This window comes from Gorilla gorilla, chromosome 20 (assembly GCF_029281585.2).
Source record: "Gorilla gorilla gorilla isolate KB3781 chromosome 20, NHGRI_mGorGor1-v2.1_pri, whole genome shotgun sequence".
Classification (NCBI taxonomy): Eukaryota; Metazoa; Chordata; class Mammalia; order Primates; family Hominidae; genus Gorilla; species Gorilla gorilla.
Genome location: NC_073244.2, coordinates 56,783,188 through 56,802,716, shown reverse-complemented (window position 1 = coordinate 56,802,716; position 19,529 = coordinate 56,783,188). Strand labels below are relative to the sequence as shown.

Sequence of the window (19,529 nt, the reverse complement as noted above, 5' to 3'; positions counted from 1 at the left end):
CCCTTCCTTCTCTCTGCTCCAGCCAGTCTGAACTGGTTTCTCTCCCTTGCCAGCTGGAAGAGACCTCACAGACTCAGGCCAACAAGCTGGAAAACCAGCCAACCAGATGATGCTGAAGCTGTGACATTCTGGGGCTTCTCTCGAGTTCTAAAAATGGATCATTCAAAAAATCAATTCAGGTTCCCAAGGCTTGTAGGCGGAGAACAGGGCCAACTGCTTTCCTGGTGCTTAAGACTAATTAATTAAGTGGGGAGGATTTTCAGGGGGGTACATGGGTCGATTCTGCCAAGGGCAGGGCAGATACACTCACTCTCTGGTCCCCATGGCACCAGCCTCCAATGCCTATCATCTCAGATCAAGGGAGGTCCTGTTCACCTACCCCCTACTTCCCACCCCTCACCCTGTTGCTGCCCTCTCCGTACCTGTTTTCTTTCCCATTTGGCAACAGTGACGGGCGCTCAGCCCCCGGGCGTTCTGTGCAAACGTAGGTGTTTCTGCGGGTCATCATGCTGGGAGGGAGGTTGTTCTGCAGGAGACACGGCCAGGAAGGGAGTGAGGGGGTGAAGACATGCCCCTGAGCTTCTCCCTCTTCCATTCTCTGCCCTCCCCATCGATGAATAAGTCAGGGGCTCGTGTGGGAACCCAGGGTGAGTAGGAGATGGTGAAAGGTCCCAAAGATGTGAAAGGTTCATGAGTAATCCCAGCCACCGAGGCTGAGTCAAGGGAGACCCCTGGAGACCGGAGAAGAGGGAGACACTGAGAGAAAACGAGGCAGGGAAGGTTTCCAGGGGACATCCTTGTCCACCACTCTTCTCCCAGCAATGCCCACCTTCTTGAGGTCCAGCCCAGCCACACCAAACGTTTGCTAATGTACTTATTCATGACACATTCTGTCACTGTGCCTAGCCTGTGCACTGGCTGTCTCACCTGTTAGAACACTACTCCTACCTTTTCCCCTGACTCACTCCTACATATCTTTCAGGTGTCAGTTCATAATCTACCACCACCCCCGGCCCCAGGCTGAGTCACGTGCCTCCTCCGTTGGGCTCCCACAGGCCCCTGGGCTCCCCACTGCAGCTTCAATCACTGTGCTGTCAATGTCTGTTCTCATATATGTCCCCATCCCATACTGGGCCGTGAGCGCTGGGAACACAGGGAATATCAGGATTATGCTGCCTCATAAACATGTTAGGAAGAGAGCCCTCTTTTTCTATTCTCTGGAAGTTTGTCTAAGGTTAGTGTTATTTCTTCTTTAAGTGTTTGGAAGAATTCCACTGGTGGGAGTCATCCAAGCCAGAAATTTTCTTTATAGGGAAGGTTTTCAGTTACGAATTCAATTTCTTTAACAAGAATATAAGACTGTTCAGGTTTTCTATTTCTTCTTGTGTCAGTTTTGATACAGTGTGTTTTTAAAGTAATGTGTCCATTTCATCTAAGCTGTTAAATTTATTGGCATAAAGTAGTTCCTAATATCATCTTACTATCTTTTAATGTTAGAACAAAGTTCCCCTTTTCATTTTGGATACTGGTGACTCATGTTTGCTGTCTTTTTTCCTTAATTGATTTTTACCAGGGGTCCATTGGATTTTAGTTATTTATTTATTTTTTTGGACAGAGTTTCACTCTTTTTGCCCAGGCTGGAGTGCAATGGCATGATCTCGGCTCACTGCAACCTCCACCTCCCAGGTTCAAGTGAACCTGCCTTAGTCTCCCGAGTAGCTGGGATTACAGGCGTGGACCACCACATCCAGCTAATTTTTTGTATTTTTGGTAGAGATGGGGTTTCACCATGCTGGCCAGGCTGGTCTCAAACTCCTGACCTCAAGTGATCCACCCGCCTCAGCCTCCCAAAGTGCTGGGATTACAGGCATAAGCCACCACGCCCAGACTGATTTTATTAATCTTTTCAAAAAACCAACTTTAGGTTTTGTTGCTTTATTGTACCTCTTCCTTCTCCTTCACTGATTTATTCTCTTTAATGCCTCCTCCCTTCTACTTTTTTTGAGATGGGGTCTTGTTCTGATGCCTAGGCTGGAGTGCAGTGGTGTGATCATGGCTCACTGCAGCCTCGACCCCCTGGCCTCAAGTGGATCCTTTCACCTCAGCCTCCCAAGTAGCTAGAACCTCAGGCATGTGCCACAACACTTAGCTAATTTTTATTTTTGGCAGAGACAGGGTCTATGTTGTCCAGGCTGGTCTTGAACTCCTGGGCTCAAGCAATCCTCCTGCCTCAGCCTCCCGAACTGCTGGGATTACAGGCATGAGTCACCACTTCCAGTCCCTTCTACTTTCTTTGAGGTTTATTTGCTTTTCCTTTTTTACCTTCTTAAGGTGTGGGTTTCGTTTAGCAATAACAATAGCTCTCATTCATTGAGTGCTTACTGTGCCAGTATGTGAAGTACTTCACGTATGAGATCTTACAAGATCCTCACAATGACCCAGGTTCTTTAATGAGCCCATTTCATAGTGAGATATTGAAGATCAGAGAGGTGAAGTTACTTGCCCAAGGACACACGGCTCATTAATGTAATTCAAACTCTACGTGGCTTCAGAGTCCCGGCCACTTTCTCAAACTGCCTCCATCCTTTTTCTCTTTTTTAAGAGACAGGATCTCACCATGTTGCCCAGGCTGGTCTCGAACTCCTGGCCTCAAGCAATCCTCCCACCTCAGCCTCCCAAGTAGCTGGGACTACATGTGTGTGCCACCATGTCCAGCTCTGCCTCCACTCTCCTGTTCCTATGTTGAGGATATTTTCGTACTTTGCTGTTCTTGGGAACTCAGATGCAGAAAAGCCAAGTCCTACATTTCCCAGAATCCTTTGCAGCTCAGGTTCTGCATATAAGTTGGGTTCTGCCAATCTTTGCATTCATGAAGATTTGGAAGGTGGAAATGGGGCAGCAGCTGCTCTCCTGCCTGCTTTGACTTCAGCTCACACAGGCAAGGCTATGAGATGAAGGTCTTTGCTTCAGCAGGGCCCCAGTGCCTATTGTCCAGCCCTCTGGGCATCAAGAAGCTCTTCTGATGGAGGATGAAGTTTTTGAGTCTTGGGTTACAGCCATGACAATGTGGTTTTTTGTTTTTTGTTTTTTTTTTTTTTTGAGACAGAGTCCCACCCTGTCACCCAGGCTGGAGTGCAGTAGGGCAATCTCAGCTCACTGCAACCTCCGCCTCCTAGGTTCACGCCATTCTCCTGCCTCAGCCTCCCGAGTAGCTGGGACTACAGGTGCCCGCCACCAAGCCCGGCTAATTTTTTGTATTTTTAGTAGAGACGGGGTTTCACCGTGTTAGCCAGGATGGTCTCGATCTCCTGACCTCGTGATCCGCCCGCCTCAGCCTCCCAAAGTGCTAGGATTACAGGCATAAGCCACCGCGCCTGGCCCTAATTTTTGTATTTTTAGTACAGATGGGATTTTGCCATGTTGGCCAGGTTGGTCTTGAACTCCTGACCTCAAGTGATTCACCGCCTCGGCCTCCCAAACTGTTGGGCTTACAGGCATGAGCCACCATGCCCGGCCTAACAATGCACTCTTGAATTCACCAGTGCTGGGGCAGCCTCAGAAGGAGCAGCTCCCTTGGTGGGTCAGTTCTGTGGTGTGGTTGTGACTGTTGTTCCTACAAATCCCACCCATTGCCCGCTCCTCCAGTCCTTCCTACAATTTTGTTTTCTTTTTTCTTTAACCACCTCATCCTCTCCTCCTTTGGCCCTGCCGCTCCCATCCATTCTCTGGGCTGTGGATCATTCTCTGACACATGGGCCTCAGAGGCTGCCATGTGAGGCTCCAGGTCTCGGGGCTGGGGAAGAGCCAAGGGGCATGAATTTGTACTTATCCGGAATACTCAGGGCACACAGGCATCCCGGCCTCCCTCCTGTGCCACCTGCCTGAAGTTGGAGCTGATGCCTTCAAGATCTGTTTCCCCAAGGCCCTTCTGGTGTAAGGTAGCCAGTGAGCTGTCCTCAGGTGCACCCTCTCCTGGCCCATCCCCACGGGGTTCCCTCACAACATTCCACTCCCCTCCCTGTACTGACCCCGGGCTCTGCACAGCCCTGGAGTCCAGGGCCCTGAACCTGGGCTAGCAGTCCTCACAGGTGGTGGCAGGGTCACAGCTGGCCAAACCAAACACAGCCAGTCATTGCCAGTTGCTGCTGGCTACTGCTGGTCATGGCCAGACACTGCTGGTCAAAGCCTGTCACAGCCAGTTAAGGCTGGTCATGGCCAGTCACCAACAGTCAGGGACAGTTAAAGCTGGTCATAAGTGGTAATAGCCAGACACCACTGGTCACAGCCAGATACCGTTGGCCAAGGGTAGTCACGGCCAGTCAAGGCTGGTCAAAGCCGGTCACAGTCAGTTGCTGCTGGTTAATACAGGTCATGGCTGGACACTGCCAGTAAAGGCTGGTTAATGCTGGCCACAGCTGGCTGCCACTGGTAACAGGTGGACACTTGTGGTCAAAGCTTCAGTGGGGCCCTTTCAGGCACTGCCAGTGAAGGCCAGTCACAATCAGTCAAAGCCGGTCAAGGCTGGTGAAATGCTGGTAACAGCCAGACACCACCAGCCACCACAGCTGGGTGCCTCCTGATGGTCAGGACCTCTGGAGAAACACCCCTACCTCGCAAACAGCCATGCAGTGAGACCTTAGTTTGCCTTGGGTGTTTAGAACCAAAATAAACTGGAAGTACCCAGGGGCACCAAGAGCACTAAGAAGAAGTTAAAAAGATGAATGTTCTCAAGAACGTATGAGAAAAATTAGTATTTAAACACTTTTTTTTTGTTTGTTTGAGACAAGGTCTCCCTCTGGAGACTCCCAGGCTGGAGTGCAGTGGCACGATCTTGGCTCACTGCAACCTCCGCCTCCTGGACTCAAGTGATCCTCCTCCCTCAGCCTCCCAAGTAGCTGGGACTACCAGCACGTGCCACCACCACACCGGACTAATTTTTCTATTTTTTGCAGGGAAGGGGTCTCACCATTTTGCACAGGTTGGTCTCGAACTCCTGAGCTCAAGCAATCCACCCACCTCAGCCTCTCAAAGTGCTGGAATTACAGGTGTGAGCCACCATGTCCGACTAAAAACTTAATTTTTATGACTTTTTGTTTTGTTTTGTTTTGTTTTGAGACGGAGTCTTGCTCTGTCGCCCAGGCTGGAGTGCAGTGGCGTGATCTCGGCTCACTGCAACTTCTGCCTCCTGGGTTCAAGCAATTCTCCTGCCTCAGCCTCCTGAGTAGCTGGGATTACAGGCGTGCACCACCACACCTGGCTAAGTTTTGTATTTTTAGTAGAAATGGGGTTTCACCATGGTGCCCAGGCTGGTCTCGAACTCCCGACCTCATGATCCGCCCACCTTGGGCCTCCCAAAGTGCTGAGATTACAGGCATGAGCCACTGCGCCCAGCCAACTTATTTGTTAAAGAGCAAAATCTTATGGTAAAGGATAACTACAAGTATTTTGTGTCTGTGTGGGTGGTGACCCATGTTTTCGTTTTTTTTTTTTTTTTTTGAAACAGAGTCTTGCTCTGTCGCCAGGCTGGAGTGCAGTGGCACGATCTTGGCTCACTGCAACCTCTGCCTCCGGGTTGAAGTGATTCTCCTGCCTCAGCCTCCCAAGTAGCTGGGACTACAGGCATGCGCCACCACAGCCAGCTAATTTTTGTATTTTTAGTATAGATGGGGTTTCACCATGTTGGCCAGGTGGTCTCGATCTCTTGACCTCATGATCCACCCTCCTCGGCCTCCCAAAGTGCTGGGATTATAGGTGTGAGCCACCGCGCCTGGCAGGTGACCCATACTTTTAAAAGTTTACGCCCACAATTGGCTCAGACTCACACCTATGTGCACCCTGGTCAAGGCTGGGACTTGACTGGTAGTAACCTGCCGTGACCAGCCTCGAAAGGCCAAGGGCACAGCCACGTGGGGCGGCTACTGAACATGTGCAGAGCAGAAGAGCAGGGAGTGGGACCGAATGTAGATGCCAGAAGAGCTGAGGAGCTGGGGAAGCTGCTGCTGCTTCCCACGACTTTTTTTTTTTTTTTTTTTTTTTTTGAGACAGAGTCTTGCTCTGTCACCCAGACTGGAGTGCAGTGGTATGATCTTGGCTCACTGCAACTTCTGCCTTCCGGGTTCAAGCAATTCCCCTGCCTCAGCCTCCACAGTAGCTAGGACTACAGGTGCATGCCACCATGCCCAGCTAATTTTTTGTATTTTTAGTAGAGATGAGGTTTCACTGTGTTAGCCATGACGGTCTCGATCTCCTGACCTCATGATCTGCCCACCTTGGCCTCCCAAAGTGCTGGGATTACAGGCATGAGCCATTGAGCCTGGCTTTTTTTTTTTTTTTTTTTTGAAATGGAGTCTCACTCTGTCACCTATCCTGGAGTGCAGTAGTGCAATCTTAGCTCACTGTAGCCTCCGCCTCCTGGGTTCAAGCGATTCTCCTGCCTCAGCCTCCCAAGTAGTTGGGATTATAGGTGCCCGCCACCACGCCCAGCTGATTTTTATATTTTTAGTAGAGACGGGGTTTCACCATATTGGCCAGGCAGGTCTCAAATTCCTGACCTCAAGTGATCCGCCCACCTCTGCCTCCCAAAGTGCTGGGATTACAAGCATAAGCCACTGCGCCTGGCCTGATTTTTTAAATTACTATTAATATTTTATTTATTGATTTATTGAGACAGGGTTTTGCTCTGTCACCCAGAATGGAGTGCAGTGGCGGGAACACAGCTCCCTGTAGCCTCAACCTCCCGGGCTCAAGTGATTCTCCCACCTCGGTCTTTCGAGTAGCTGGGACCACAGGTAAATAACATGATGCCTGGCTAATTTTTTTGATTTTTAGTTGAGATGGCGTCTGCTATGCTTCTTGAACTCCTGGCCTCAAGTGATCCTCCCGCCTCGGCCTCCCAAAATGCCAGGATTACAAGCATGAGCCACTGTGCCTGGCCCTTCCCACATTTTTAAAAGCACTTAATTTCCTGTATTAAATCCTTTCTGCCAAGAGTACGTTCTGCACTTCTTTGACACAGAACACTAATTTATACACTAACATCAAGTGTTAGTGTATAAACTGAGCTCAGGCAAACAGAGGCACTCGATAAATGTCTGCTGAATGAATGAATGGGTATAAGAAGGAGTTGGTAAGAAGGAGTTCCGTCTGGGGAATGAGATGAAGGCAGGGCCTGAGGAATGTGGCCCAGGTGGCACCCCCAGCCCTGCCCCCCAGCCCTGGTCACTCACGGGGGTGCTCGTGCTGTCCTTCCGCCGCTCTGGGATCTCTGCCTTGTTGGGGTTGTGGGCGCTGCTGACCATGGGGCTGGAGGGGGGCAGCCCTCGACTCCCACTCCCTGCGGCGCTGCAGCTCGCCTTCCGGCCTGGCAGCCGCTCCTCCTTCAGCTCCGCCTCCCCCGTGCTCGTCGGGCTGCGTTTGGGGTGCAGGGGTGCAGGGGATGGGCCACCTGGGGGAGGGGGTACCGTTTAGAGCTGGCATCACCACGGAAACCCAGAACTGACTCTGGGGGATCGTTGGAACCTGAGAATTCCTCACGTGGGCTGCAATCTCTGTGTGGGCCATTCTGACAATATCTGTCAAAATTACCTCAAGATTACCAACGCACATATACTGACCTAGAAACTCCAAATCAATGACATCATGCACATACAGGCCATTCATTGCACCTTCTTTTTTTTTTTTTTTGAGACAAAGTCCGGCTCTGTTGCCAGGCTGGAGCACAGTGGCATGATCTCCGCTCACTGCAACCTCCACCTCCCGGGTTCAAGCAATTCTCCTGCCTCAGCCTCCTGAGTAGCTGGAATTACAGGTGTGTGCCACCCCACCTGGCCTGCACCATTAGACTGGGAACAGCCTAAATGCCCCTTAGTAGAGGAATGACTAGATAAGTCAAGGTATTTCCACAGTGGAAAATTATGCAGCTATAAAAAAGAATAAGGAAGCACTTTATGCACCAGTACAGAATGATCTTCATGACGGACTGGAAAGTAGAAAAGGCAAGACAAGAAATGGGTCAACAATGTGTTATCATTTGTCTACAAAAGCAAAAAAGTGTGTATCTATATCTACTTGCTTATATATGAATATCTCCAAAGGACTATAACTTGTTTCAAAAGGGGAGAATTTACTTATTGTTTTTATATATCTTTAGTTTCCTTCTCTTTTTTATTTTTTTATTGAGACAGGATCTTACTCTGTTGCCCAAGCTGAAGTAAAATGGTGTGACCTCAGCTTGCTGCAACCTTGGCCTCCTAGGCTCAAGCCATCCTCCCACTTCAGCCTCCCAAGTAGCTGGGACTACAGGCACACACTACAATGCCCACCTAATTTTTGTATTTTTTTTTTGTAGAGACAGGATTTCGCCATGTTGTCTAGGCTGGTCTCAAACTCCTGGACTCCAGCGACCCTCCCACCTTATCCTCCCAAAGTGCTGGGATTACAGGCATGAGGCACCGCGCCCGGCCCCATATTTATCTCTTTACATGTTTGTTTATGAATAAAATCTCTCCAAAGGAATTCATATTAAAACCCATAACAGGGCCAGGCGCAGTGGCTCACGCCTGTAATCCCAGCACTTTGGGAGGCTAAGGCAGGTGGATCACAAGGTCAGGAGATTGAGACCAGCCTGGCTAACATGGCGAAACCCTGTCTCTACTAAAAATACAAAAATTAGCTGGGCTTGGTGGCTTGCGCCTGTAATCCCAGCTACTTGGGAGGCTGAGGCAGGAGAATCGCTTGAACCTGGGAGGCGGAGGTTGCAGTGAGCAGAGATCACACCATTGCACTCCAGCCTGGCAACAGTGCGAGACTCCGTCAAAAAACAAAACAAAAACAAAAACAAAAACAAAAAACCGTAACAGTTGCAGTATTTGAGAAACTGGGAGCTGGGGATATGTGTTGGATGAAGACTTTTTCACTGTCTATCCTTTCCAAACTAACACATTTTCAAGGATGTGATTGTATGAACAATTTCAAAAGCAACACAAAATAATTCTGGTCTCTTGGAACATCTTAGGAATCTACTGTTTTAGAACCCAGGGGTGAAAAGTGATCTCAAACTTGAGAGGGTCAGAAGGTCTGCTTGTTATATCCTCAGGAGCGATACATGCTCAAAAGTCCCAGAACCACAAGCTGAGAGCTCTACAATGACAATGACAGATACCTGGCACCTGCCAGCAATCCCTCTCTGAGAATCCCTGGAACTCAGGTCTCAGTGTGGGGAGTTCTGAAGGTTACCATGTTCTAACCATATGATACCAAAGTTACAAGCTCCTTAGGAACTTTCTGGGCACACTCTGTCATTTTACAGGTGGGAAAGACAAGACGCAGGGGCAGGGAATGGTTTGACCTCCAGCAATGGTGGGGGTAGGGCAGAAGCACCACTTCCCGTGTGGGGCTCATGCTGGGTCTCAGATTCCCTGACACCTCTCTCCTCCCTCACTTCAGTGTGGAGGGGAGGCCAGAGCGCAGGCTTTCAGCAGCCACTTTGTGCAATGTGTCCTCCTGTGCCCCCATTACAGCGGATTAATCCCAACTGGACTCGATATCAGAGCTCCATCCTGATCCTGATGAGTGGACCAAGGAGATTCTAGCTAACACTTGGGCTGGATTCTTTTTTTTTTTTGAGACACGGCAGTCTGGCTCTATCGCCCAGGCGGGAGTGCAGTGGCACGATCTGGACTCATTGCAACCTCGGCCTCCCAGGCTCAAACCATCCTCCCACCTCAGCCTCTCAAGTAGCTGGGATTACAGGTGCACACCACCATGCCCAGCTAATTGTTTTGTTTTGTTTTTGAGACAGAGTCTTGCTGTTGTCGCCCAGGCTGAAGTGCAATGGCACAATCTCGGCTCACTGCAACCTCTGCCTCCCGGGTTCCAGCAATTCTCCTGCCTCAGCCTCCCAAGTAGCTGAGATTACAGGTGCTCACCACCACACCCAGCTAATTTTGATATTTTCAGTAGAGACAGGGTTTCACCATGTTGGCCAGGCTGGTCTCAAACTGCTGACCTCAGGTGATCCACCCAGCTCGGCCTCCCAAAGTGCTGGGATTACAAGGCAAGAGCCACTGCGCCCAGCCTAATTTTTGTATTTTTCTATAGAGATGAGGTTTCATCATGTTGCCCAGGCTGGTGTCGAACTTGAGAGCTCAAGTGATCCACCCAATTCAGCCTCCCAAAGTGCTGGGATTACAGGCGTAAGCCACTGCACTCAGCCCTGGGCTGGATTCTAAAACTGAGATGTGAGAAATCTAGGAGCGGGCCAGGCACGGTGGCTCATGCCTGTAATCCCAGCACTTTGGGAAGCCAAAGCCAAAGCAGGTGGATCATGAGGTCAGGCGATCAAGACCATCCTGGCTAACACAGTGAAACCCCATCTCTACTAAAAATACAAAAAATTAGCTGGGCGTGGTGGTGGACACCTATAGTCCCAGCTACTTGGGAGGCTGAGGCAGGAGAATGGCATGAACCCGGGAGGTGGAGCTTGCAGTGAGCCAAGATTGCGCCACTGCACTCCAGCTTGGGCAACAGAGCGAGACTTTGTCTCCAAAAAAAAAAAAAAAAGAAATCTAGGAGCGGCTGAGCACAGTGGCTCACGCCTGCAATCCCAGCACTTTGGGAGGCCGAGGCGGGTGGATCACCTCAGGTCAGGAATTCAAGACCAGCCAGGCCAACATGGTGAAACCCTGTCTCTACTAAAAATACAAAATTAGCTGGGCAAGGTGGCTTGTAATCCCAGCTCGGGGGCCTGAGGCAGGAGAATCAGTTGAACCTGGGAGACTGAGGTTTCAGTGAGCCAACATCGCACCACTGCACTTCAGCCTGGGCGACAGAGCGAGACTCTGTCTCAAAAAAAGAAAAAAAAAAAAGAAATCTAGGAGCTGAGAGATCTAGAAAAAGATAAGGTGAGATATGTAAGACAGAGAAAAAAAAGATTAGACAAGCAGACAGCCTAGTACCTGTCCCAGAGTAAGAACTTACCCCTGCAGACAAGCAGGGCTGTAAAACGAACAGAGAGTTGGAAAACACTCTGAAAGTTCCTCAAACTATTATTAAACACACGGTTACCAGATGACTCAGCAATTCCACTCCCAGATATGTACCCAAGAGAAATGACGGCAAAACACAGCCACACAAAAACACGGATACAAATGTTCACAGCAGCATCATTCACAACAGCCAAAAAGTGGAGGCAATCCACGTGTTCATGAATGGATAAACAAAATGTGGTCTATCTATGCAATGGAATATTACTTGCCAATGAAAAGGAATGAAGTGCTGATACCCATATCATGGATGAACCTTGAAAACTTTCTGCTAAATGAAAGAAGCCAGTCACTGAAGGCCACACATCGTGTAATTCCATTTACCTGAAATGTCTAGAATAGCCAAATTCATCGACACAGAAAGTAGATTAGTAGCTGAGGGTCGAAGTGGGATTGGAAGTTGATTTTTTTTTTTTTTTTTTTTTGAGAAGAAGTCTCACTCTTATCGCCCAGGCTAGAGTGTAGTGGCGCGATCTCAGCTTACTGCAACCTCCACCTCCTGGGTTCAAGCAATTCTCCTGCCTCAGCCTCCTGAGTAGCTAGGATTACAGATGCCTGCCACTACGCCCGGCTAATTTTTATATTTTATAGTGGAGATGGGGTTTCGCCATGTTGCCCAGTGGTCTCGAACTCCTGCGCTCAGGTGATCTGCCTGCCTCAGTCTCCCAAAGTGCTAGGATTACGGGCATGAGCCACCATGCCCTGCCTGGAAGTTGATTGCTAAAGGTTGTGAATTTTCTTTTTGGGGTAATGAAAATGTTCTGAAATCGGTCATCATGATAGATGTACAACTCTATAAATATATTAAAGCCACTGAATTGTGCACTTTTTAATTTATTTTTTGAGATGAGGTCTCGCTCTGTCACCCAGGCTGGAGTGCAGTGGCACAATCACGGCTCACCACGACCTCGATCTCCTGGGTTCAAGTGGTCTTCCTACCTCAGCCTCCCAAGTAGCTGGGACCACAGGCGTGTACTACCACACCTAATTTTTAATTTTGGCGGGGGCGGGGGGCGGCGGCGGAGTCTTGCTCTGTGGCCCAGGCTGGAGTGCAGTGGTGTGATCTCGGCTCACTGCAACTTCCACCTCCCAGGTTCAAGCAATTCTCTGCCTCAGCCTCCCAAGTAGCTGGGATTACAGGCGCCCACCACCATGCCTGGCTTTTTTTGTATTTTTAGTAGAGACAGGGTTTCACCATCTTGGCCAGGCTGGTCTTGAACTCCTGACCTCGTGATCCTCCCACCTCAGCCTCCTAAAGTGCTGGGATTACAGGCGTGAGCCACTGTGCCTGGCCAATTTTTAATTTTTTTGTAGAGACGGGGTCTTGCTATGTTGCCTAGGCTGGTCTAGAACTCCTGGGCTCAAGCAATCCTCCTGCCCTCAGCCTCCCAAAGTGCTGGGATTACAGGCGTGAGCCACCATGCCCGGCCTGAATTGTGCATTTTAAATGGGTACGTTGTTTGGTATATGAATTTTAACCTTAATAAAGCCGTTAAAAAGCAGAGAGGGTTAAAATTTGATGAGTGTGTGGGTGAAGGGACCTCTTAGAAGTCTCCATGCCTAATGGGTGCTGATGGTGGTGTGTATCCATTTTTTTTTTCTTTTTTTAATTTTTTTGAGATGAGGTCTCTCTGTTGCCCAGGCTGGAGTGCAATGGCATGATCTCGGCTCACTGCAAACTCCGCCTCCCAGTTTCAAGCAATTCTCCTGCTTCAGCCTCCCTAGTAGCTGGGATTATAGGCACGCACCAACACGCCCAGCTAATTTTGTATTTTTAGTAGAGACAGGGTTTCACCATGTTGGCCAGGCCGGTCTCAAACTCCCAACCTCAGGTGATCCACTCACCTCGGCCTCCCAAAGGGATTACAGACATGAGCCACCGTGCCTGGCCCAGATTTAAACTCAGACTCTGTATTCATTTTCTGCAGCAGATGAGATGTCTGTCAGTTGCAGAATGTGGGGTATAATCAGCTGTCTGCCCAGCTCTCTTACAGAGCCTCCTTTACTTCAGTGTGGAGGCAAAGCCAGAGGGCAAACTCTCAGCAGCCACTTTGTACAACGTGTCCTCCTGTGCCCCAGTTACAATGGATTAATTCAAACTTGACTCTGATATCACAGCTTCATCCTGGACCAGAGATTCCAGCTGCCATTTGGACTGGTCTCTAAGGTAAGAAATTGGGGGCCGGGTGCAGTGGCTCACACCTGTAATCCCAGTACCTTCGGAGGCTGAGGTGGGTGGATCATGAGGTCAGGAGTATAAGAGCTGCCTGGCCAACATGGTGAAACCCTGTCTCTACTAAAAATACAAAAATTAGCCAGGTGTGGTGGCAGGTGCCTGTAATCCCAGCTACTCAGGAGGCTGAGGCACAAGAATCGCTTGAACCCAGGAGGTGGAGGTTGCAGTGAGCCAAGATCACGACACTGCACTCCAGCCTGGGATACAGAGTGAGACTGTCCCAAAAAAAAAAAAAAAAGAAAGAAAAGAAAAGAAAAGGCTGGGCACAGTGGCTCACACCTGTAATGCCAGCACTTTGGGAGGCCGAGGGTGGATCACGAGGTCAGGAGTTCAAGACCAGCTTGGCCAACATGGCGAAACCCCGTCTCTACTGAAAATACAAAAATTAGCCGGGGGGTTATGGCAGGCGCCTGTAATCCCAGCTACTCGGGAGCCTAAGGCAGAAGAATCGCTTGAACCTGTGCAGCAGAGGTTGCCATGAGCCCAGATCACACACTGCACTACAGCCTGAGGCACAGAGTGAGACTCCATCTCAAAAAAAAAAAAAAATCAGGGAGCTGGGACATCAGGAAAAAAGATAGGATGAGATAAGTGAGAGACAAAGGAAAAACCACACAAGCAGAGAGGAAGCAAGACAGAGAGTGTCTGCTCTGGGTCTGGCTGCTTTTCCGGTTTTAATCCCTTCCTGAGCCTGGCTGTGCATTCCTGCCTCCAAGTTCCATGCAATGCCCTGTGTCTTTATAAGACATTCCTCCCTCTCTGAGGTTAGCTCCAGTGGGTTTCTGTTGCTTGCCAATCAGAGAACCCTGACGTAACTGTAAGTCTGGGCCTTGGGGAGAAGGAGGGTACGTGAGGGCGTGGGGTTGATACTCACAGAAATCGCTATGCCTGCGCTGGCGGTGGTAGGTGGAAGAGGAACTCCGCTGCCCTTTGCTGTGGCTGGTGCCTTTGCTGGAACTTGTTCCGTTGGTGGTGTCGCTGGGCGCCCGCACCCGTGCCAGGGCCAGCCCTGGGGCGCCCCGGTCCCCACCCTCCTGCGAGAGGATGACAGATGAGGCTCTTCTGCACCCCAAGTCCCTCCACCCAGGCATCACGCGTCCCCAAGGGCCCCTGGCGCCCCCTGACCTCAGTCTTCCTGCCCAGCAGGAGGTAGGTGGCGGTCACTTCGTTGTACTTCTGGCTGGTCAAGGACTCTTTGATTTCTTCCCGTGTGTAGCCCATACCCACCATCACCTCTGGGAGGGGGGGATGGAGAGAAGTTTCAGACTCCCAGAAACTTTAACTTCCATCCATTTCTCTTTTTTGAGACAGGGTGTCACTCTGTCACCCAGGCTGGAGTGCAGTGGCACGGTCACAGCTCACTGCAGCCTCGGCCTCCCCAGGCTCTGCTGATCCTCCCACCTCAGTTTTTGTATTTTCAGTAGAGACAGGGTTTTGCTATGTTGTCCAGGCTGATCTGAAACTCCTGGGCACAAGCAATCCACCCATCTGGGCCTCCCAAAGTGCTGGGATTACAGGCATGAGCCACTGCACCTGGCCCACTTCCACTCATTTCTGTGTCATTCACCGGTGTCTGCTCTTTGACCTGTCCAGAACCCATCCTCCCTTCCCAACAGCACATTGATTTCCTTTGAAAGAACATTCTTTCCGCTCAGATCACGTGGATGGCTCCCCTGCTCCAACCCTAAGGCAGGCGGATAATCCAGGTCTGGCTAATTAGTGTGTTCTACACCCAAAGCCACACTGACTGCTTCATTGAAGGCATGTGACCCAGATCTGCTTGCCTCCCGGAGAGCAGCCTGGGAAAAAGCTACCACAGAAAACATTCCCAACAACTGTCTTTGAGCACCTGGATACAACTGTGCCTGAAGGCTGTATACTCTATTCATTTTAGTTATGTGGCAGAATAAATCATCACTATTAGGTTAAACCATACAAAATTGGTGGTACTGACAATTTTAAACCAAAAAAAATGGCAATTTCATATGGTTCAACTTTTTGTTGTGTTCAACCTACTAATATAATTAGGTTGATGCAAAAGTAATTCCAGTTTTTGCCATTTAATGGTAAAAACCGTAATTATTATTATTTTGGATGGAATTTTGCTCGTCGCCCAGGGTGGAGTACAGTGGTGCAATCTCAGCTCACTGCAACCTCTGCCTCCCGGATTCAAGCAATTCTCGTGCCTCAGCCTCCAGAGGAGCTGGGATTACGGGTGCCTGCCAGCACACTCGTCTAATTTTTGTATTCTTAGTAGAGACGAGGTTTCATCATGTTGGCCAGGCTGGTCTCGAACTCCTGACCTCAGGTGATCTGTCAGCCTCAGCCTCCCAAAGTGCTGAGATTATAGGCGTGAGCCACTGTGCCTGACCTTTTTTCTTTTTTTGAGACACGGTCTCACCCTGTCGCCTGGAGTGCAGTGGCATGATCATAGCTCACTGTAGCCTCAAACTGTTGGGCTCAAGGGATCCTCCTACCTCAGCTTGCTGAGTAGCTGAGACTACAGGTGCACACAACCACAACTGGCTAATTTTTTATTTTTATTTTTTTGTACAGACAGGGTCTCCCTATGTTGGCCAGGCTGGTCTCCAACTCCTGGGCTCAAGTGATTCTTCTACCTCGACCTCCCAAAGTGCTGGGATTACCAGCATGAACCACCTCGCCTGGTCTCTCTTTATGTCTTAATATCAAAGCGAACATGGGCCGGGTACAGTGGCTCACACCTGTGATCCTGGCAATTTGGGAAGCTGAGGCAGGCAGATCACCTGAGGTCAGGAGTTTGAGACCAGCATGGCCAACATGGCAAAACCCTGTCTCTATTAAAAATAACAAAAATTAGCCGGGCATGGCGGCAGGCGCCTGTGGTCCCAGCTACTTGGGAGGCTGAGGCACAAGAATCTCTTGATTCTGGGAGGCGGAGATTGCAGTGAGCCGAGATTGCACCACTGCACTCCATCCTGGGTGACAGGATGGCTCTCCCTGACCCTCACCAATTCTCTTGGTGTCCCCGAAGTCCTCCTCGGGCTCTGTGTATGGCTTCAACTCCTCACCCTCATAGCCGATGTTGATCCATTTGTCTTTCATGATTTGCTGCAGGCATCAGGAGCAGGGAAGGGGGAAGACAGGTGTCAGAAGGAACCAGAAATCATACAGCTTCTGCCCTGCCCCAAACCTCCGAGGCCTAACACCCAGAATTGCGGGCTTCCTCAAAGATAGCGCCTCCTGGGCCTCTCTCTCCCCCACGTCCCCTGCCAGAGCCTCCTGATGCCACCCTCCCTCCTCCGCATCATCTGGGTCCCTGGCACCCTGTAATCATCCTAGGAGCTCATTAGCTAATTACTGGCAAGGCAGGGAGTGGGTGAGCCTGTCGGGGGGGTGGCGTCAGGACAGGCCTGGGAGCTTTTCCCTGGACGGCCTGTCTACCCCCACTCACCAGCAGCAGATCTTCGGTGGGCACGGGAGAGGAAAAGTGTGTCAAGAAGGCTTTCGTGGGTGGGGGCAGGCAGAGTTTGGGGGAGTCAGGAGATGAGAAGGGCCCCCGCTGGCTGTGAGGCTGGGCTCACCTCGAGAGTACAGCGTTTAGCTGGGTTCAGCACCAAAAATCTCCGCAGGATGCTCTCACAGTCTGTTGACATGTAGAAAGGGACCCGGTACTTCCCTCTGAGGACTCGCTCCCGCAGCTCCTGCAGGGATGGGGTTACTGGAGGAGGGGGTCTGCCCCGCCCCCCACCTATTACACACACACACACACACACACACACACACAAACCTTTGTCCCAACCCCTTTGATAGAAGTGACAGAAGCTCTGAGTCCCAGCCCTTGACGAGGTAAGCAAAACCCCATTCCTTTCTCCTGACCTCAGTTCCCTGCCCATAAAATAGGAACATCATACGGACGCTGCAATTAAAAAAAAAATTCTTGGCCAGGCGTGGAGGCCAAGACCGGAGGATCACTTGAGCCCAGGAGTTCAAGAACAGCCTGGGCAACATAGGGAGACCTCATCTCTACAAAAAATAAAAAATGACCTGAGCATGGTGGTGCACACCTGTAATCCAAACACTTTGGGAGGCCGAGGGAGGAGGATAGCTTGAACCCAGGAGTTCAAGACCAGCCTGAACAACCAGCCTGTCTCTACAAAAAAAAAAAAAAAAAAATTTAAGCTACATAACTTTTCATTCAGAGGAAAACTTGCAGAGAAAGTTTATTATCTGGCCAGGCACAGTGGCTCACACCTGTAATCCCAGCACTTTGGGAGGCCGAGACAGGCAGATCGCCTGAGGTCAGGAGTTAGAGACCAGCCTGGCTAACATGGTGAAACCCCATCTCCACTAAAAATACAAAAATTAGCTGGGTGTGGTGGTGGCTGCCTGTAGTCCTAGCTACTTGGGAGGCTGAGGCACGAGAATCACTTAAACTCTCAGGAGGTGGAGGTTGCAGTGAGTTGAGATCACGCCACTGCACTCCAGCCTGGGTGACAGGGCGAGATTCTGTCTCAGAAAAAAAAGGAAGTTTATTCTCTAAGTCAGGTAAGACGGAGGTAGGTAAGTGAGTCAGCCACTGGGGCCTCGGTCTCCTTATCTGTGAAAGGGATTACAGGACCCACTTCACATGCTTGCTACCAGGGTACAAGTGAGTTAATATCCGTAAAAATGTGGCCAGGCGCGGTGGCTCATGCCTGTAATTCCAGCACTTTGGGAGGCTGAGGCAGGCAGATCGCCTGAGGTCAGGAGATCGAAACCAGCCTGGCCAACATGGCGAAACCCCATCTCTACTAAAAAAATAAAATAAAAAATAAAAAAATTAGCTGGGTGTGGTAGCAGACCCCTGTAATCCCAGCTACTCGGGAGGCTGAGGCAGGAGAATCACTTGAACCCAGGAGGCGGAGGTTGCAGTGAGCCGAGATTGCGCCACTGCACTCCAGCCTGGGCGGCAGAGCAAGACTCCATCTCAAAAAAAAAAAAAAAAAAAATCTGTAAAATGCTTACCACATGCCTGGCCCAGAGCCAGAGAGCGGTATGTAAATATGAGATTCACTCAAGGGGAAGGAGACCCTACTGCCTCTCCTGCCTTCTCGTCTCTCCCCTCCCCCAGCCATGCCTGCTGTCCAAAGAGACACACTCCTCAAGGCCATTCATGGATTTATCTGCTGGCTTTCTCTTTAAGGGCCTTTTATGAGAGGCCCTACCAAAGCTGTGAAAAATAAGATAAATCCATGGCTTGGCAGACCAGGGGGAGCTCTTTCCATCTGAATAAAAAACCGCAATAGGCCAGGCGTGATGGCTTATGTCTATAATCCCAGCACTTCGGGAGGCCAAGGTGGGAAGACCGCTTGAGCCCGTGAGTTTGAGACCAGCCTGGGCAACACAGCGAGACTCTGTCTCTACAAAAAATACAAAAATTAGCCAGGTGTGGTGGCACATGCCTGTGGTCCCAGCTACTCGGGAGGCTGAAGCAGGAGGATTGCTTGAGCCCGGGAGGTTGAGGCTGCAGTGAGCTGTGACTGCACCACTGCCCTCCAGCCTAGGTGACTGAGACCTTGTCTCAAAAAACAAACAGACAACAAAAAAAACGAAGGGAGGCAGAAAACAGGTAGGAATGAATTGAGCGTGGGGGGTGAACAGGACTCCTTTAGGACAGAGTCCTCTGCTGCGGCATTCTCCTAAAAGGGCTGAAAGATGCCCATGCCTGGGGAGCCTCTGCAGATCATAAAGGGCTATTAATATTTAATTTGGATCACTTTCAGGACACTTACCCCTTAGCAGGCAGTGTTCTAAGTGCTTTATGCATATTACATCCATTTTCACAACGCCGCGAAGCCCGGTTATAACGCCCACTTTCCAGACGAGGAGGTTGAGGCCTGGAGGGGTTTGGTCACTTGCCCCAGGATTGCACAGCCAGAAAGTGGCAGGGCCTTGGGTCTGGAGCCTGTGCTGTGTGACCACCATGCCACACTGCCTGTCACGTGATGGGGGAGAAGAAGCCATCAGGCCACCACTGCCACCTCCAGCGCAGCTCCCAAGCATGATGCTGTGGCCAGATGCCAAGCTCCAGCGAAGGGCTTAACATATGCAGACGGGCTGCAAGCAGATGCTTTTTTTTTTTTTTTTTTTTTTTTAAAGAGACAGGCTCTTGTTCTGTCACCGAAGCTGGAGTGCAGCGGTGTGATCATAGTTCGCCGTAGCCTGGAACTCCTGGGCTCAAGCAATTCTCCCACCTCAGCATCCCAAGTAGCTGGGACTACAGGCATGCA

The 19,529-nt window shown here is 50.2% G+C and overlaps 1 protein-coding gene across 3 annotated transcripts in view; it reads right to left on the bottom strand.

Moving 5' to 3' along the window:
• Positions 1–19,529, bottom strand: part of MARK4 (microtubule affinity regulating kinase 4) — a 52,464-nt gene that overhangs the window by 8,833 nt on the left and 24,102 nt on the right. For all 3 annotated transcript variants that reach the window (XM_055369725.2, XM_055369724.2, XM_055369726.2), the window contains 6 exons: positions 16,842–16,961; positions 16,269–16,368; positions 14,404–14,513; positions 14,153–14,312; positions 7,227–7,444; positions 423–526 (listed from right to left, as the gene is read on the bottom strand). In XM_055369725.2, the coding sequence (XP_055225700.1) occupies positions 423–526; positions 7,227–7,444; positions 14,153–14,312; positions 14,404–14,513; positions 16,269–16,368; positions 16,842–16,961 (812 nt within the window). The remainder of the gene's footprint in view (positions 1–422; positions 527–7,226; positions 7,445–14,152; positions 14,313–14,403; positions 14,514–16,268; positions 16,369–16,841; positions 16,962–19,529) is intronic.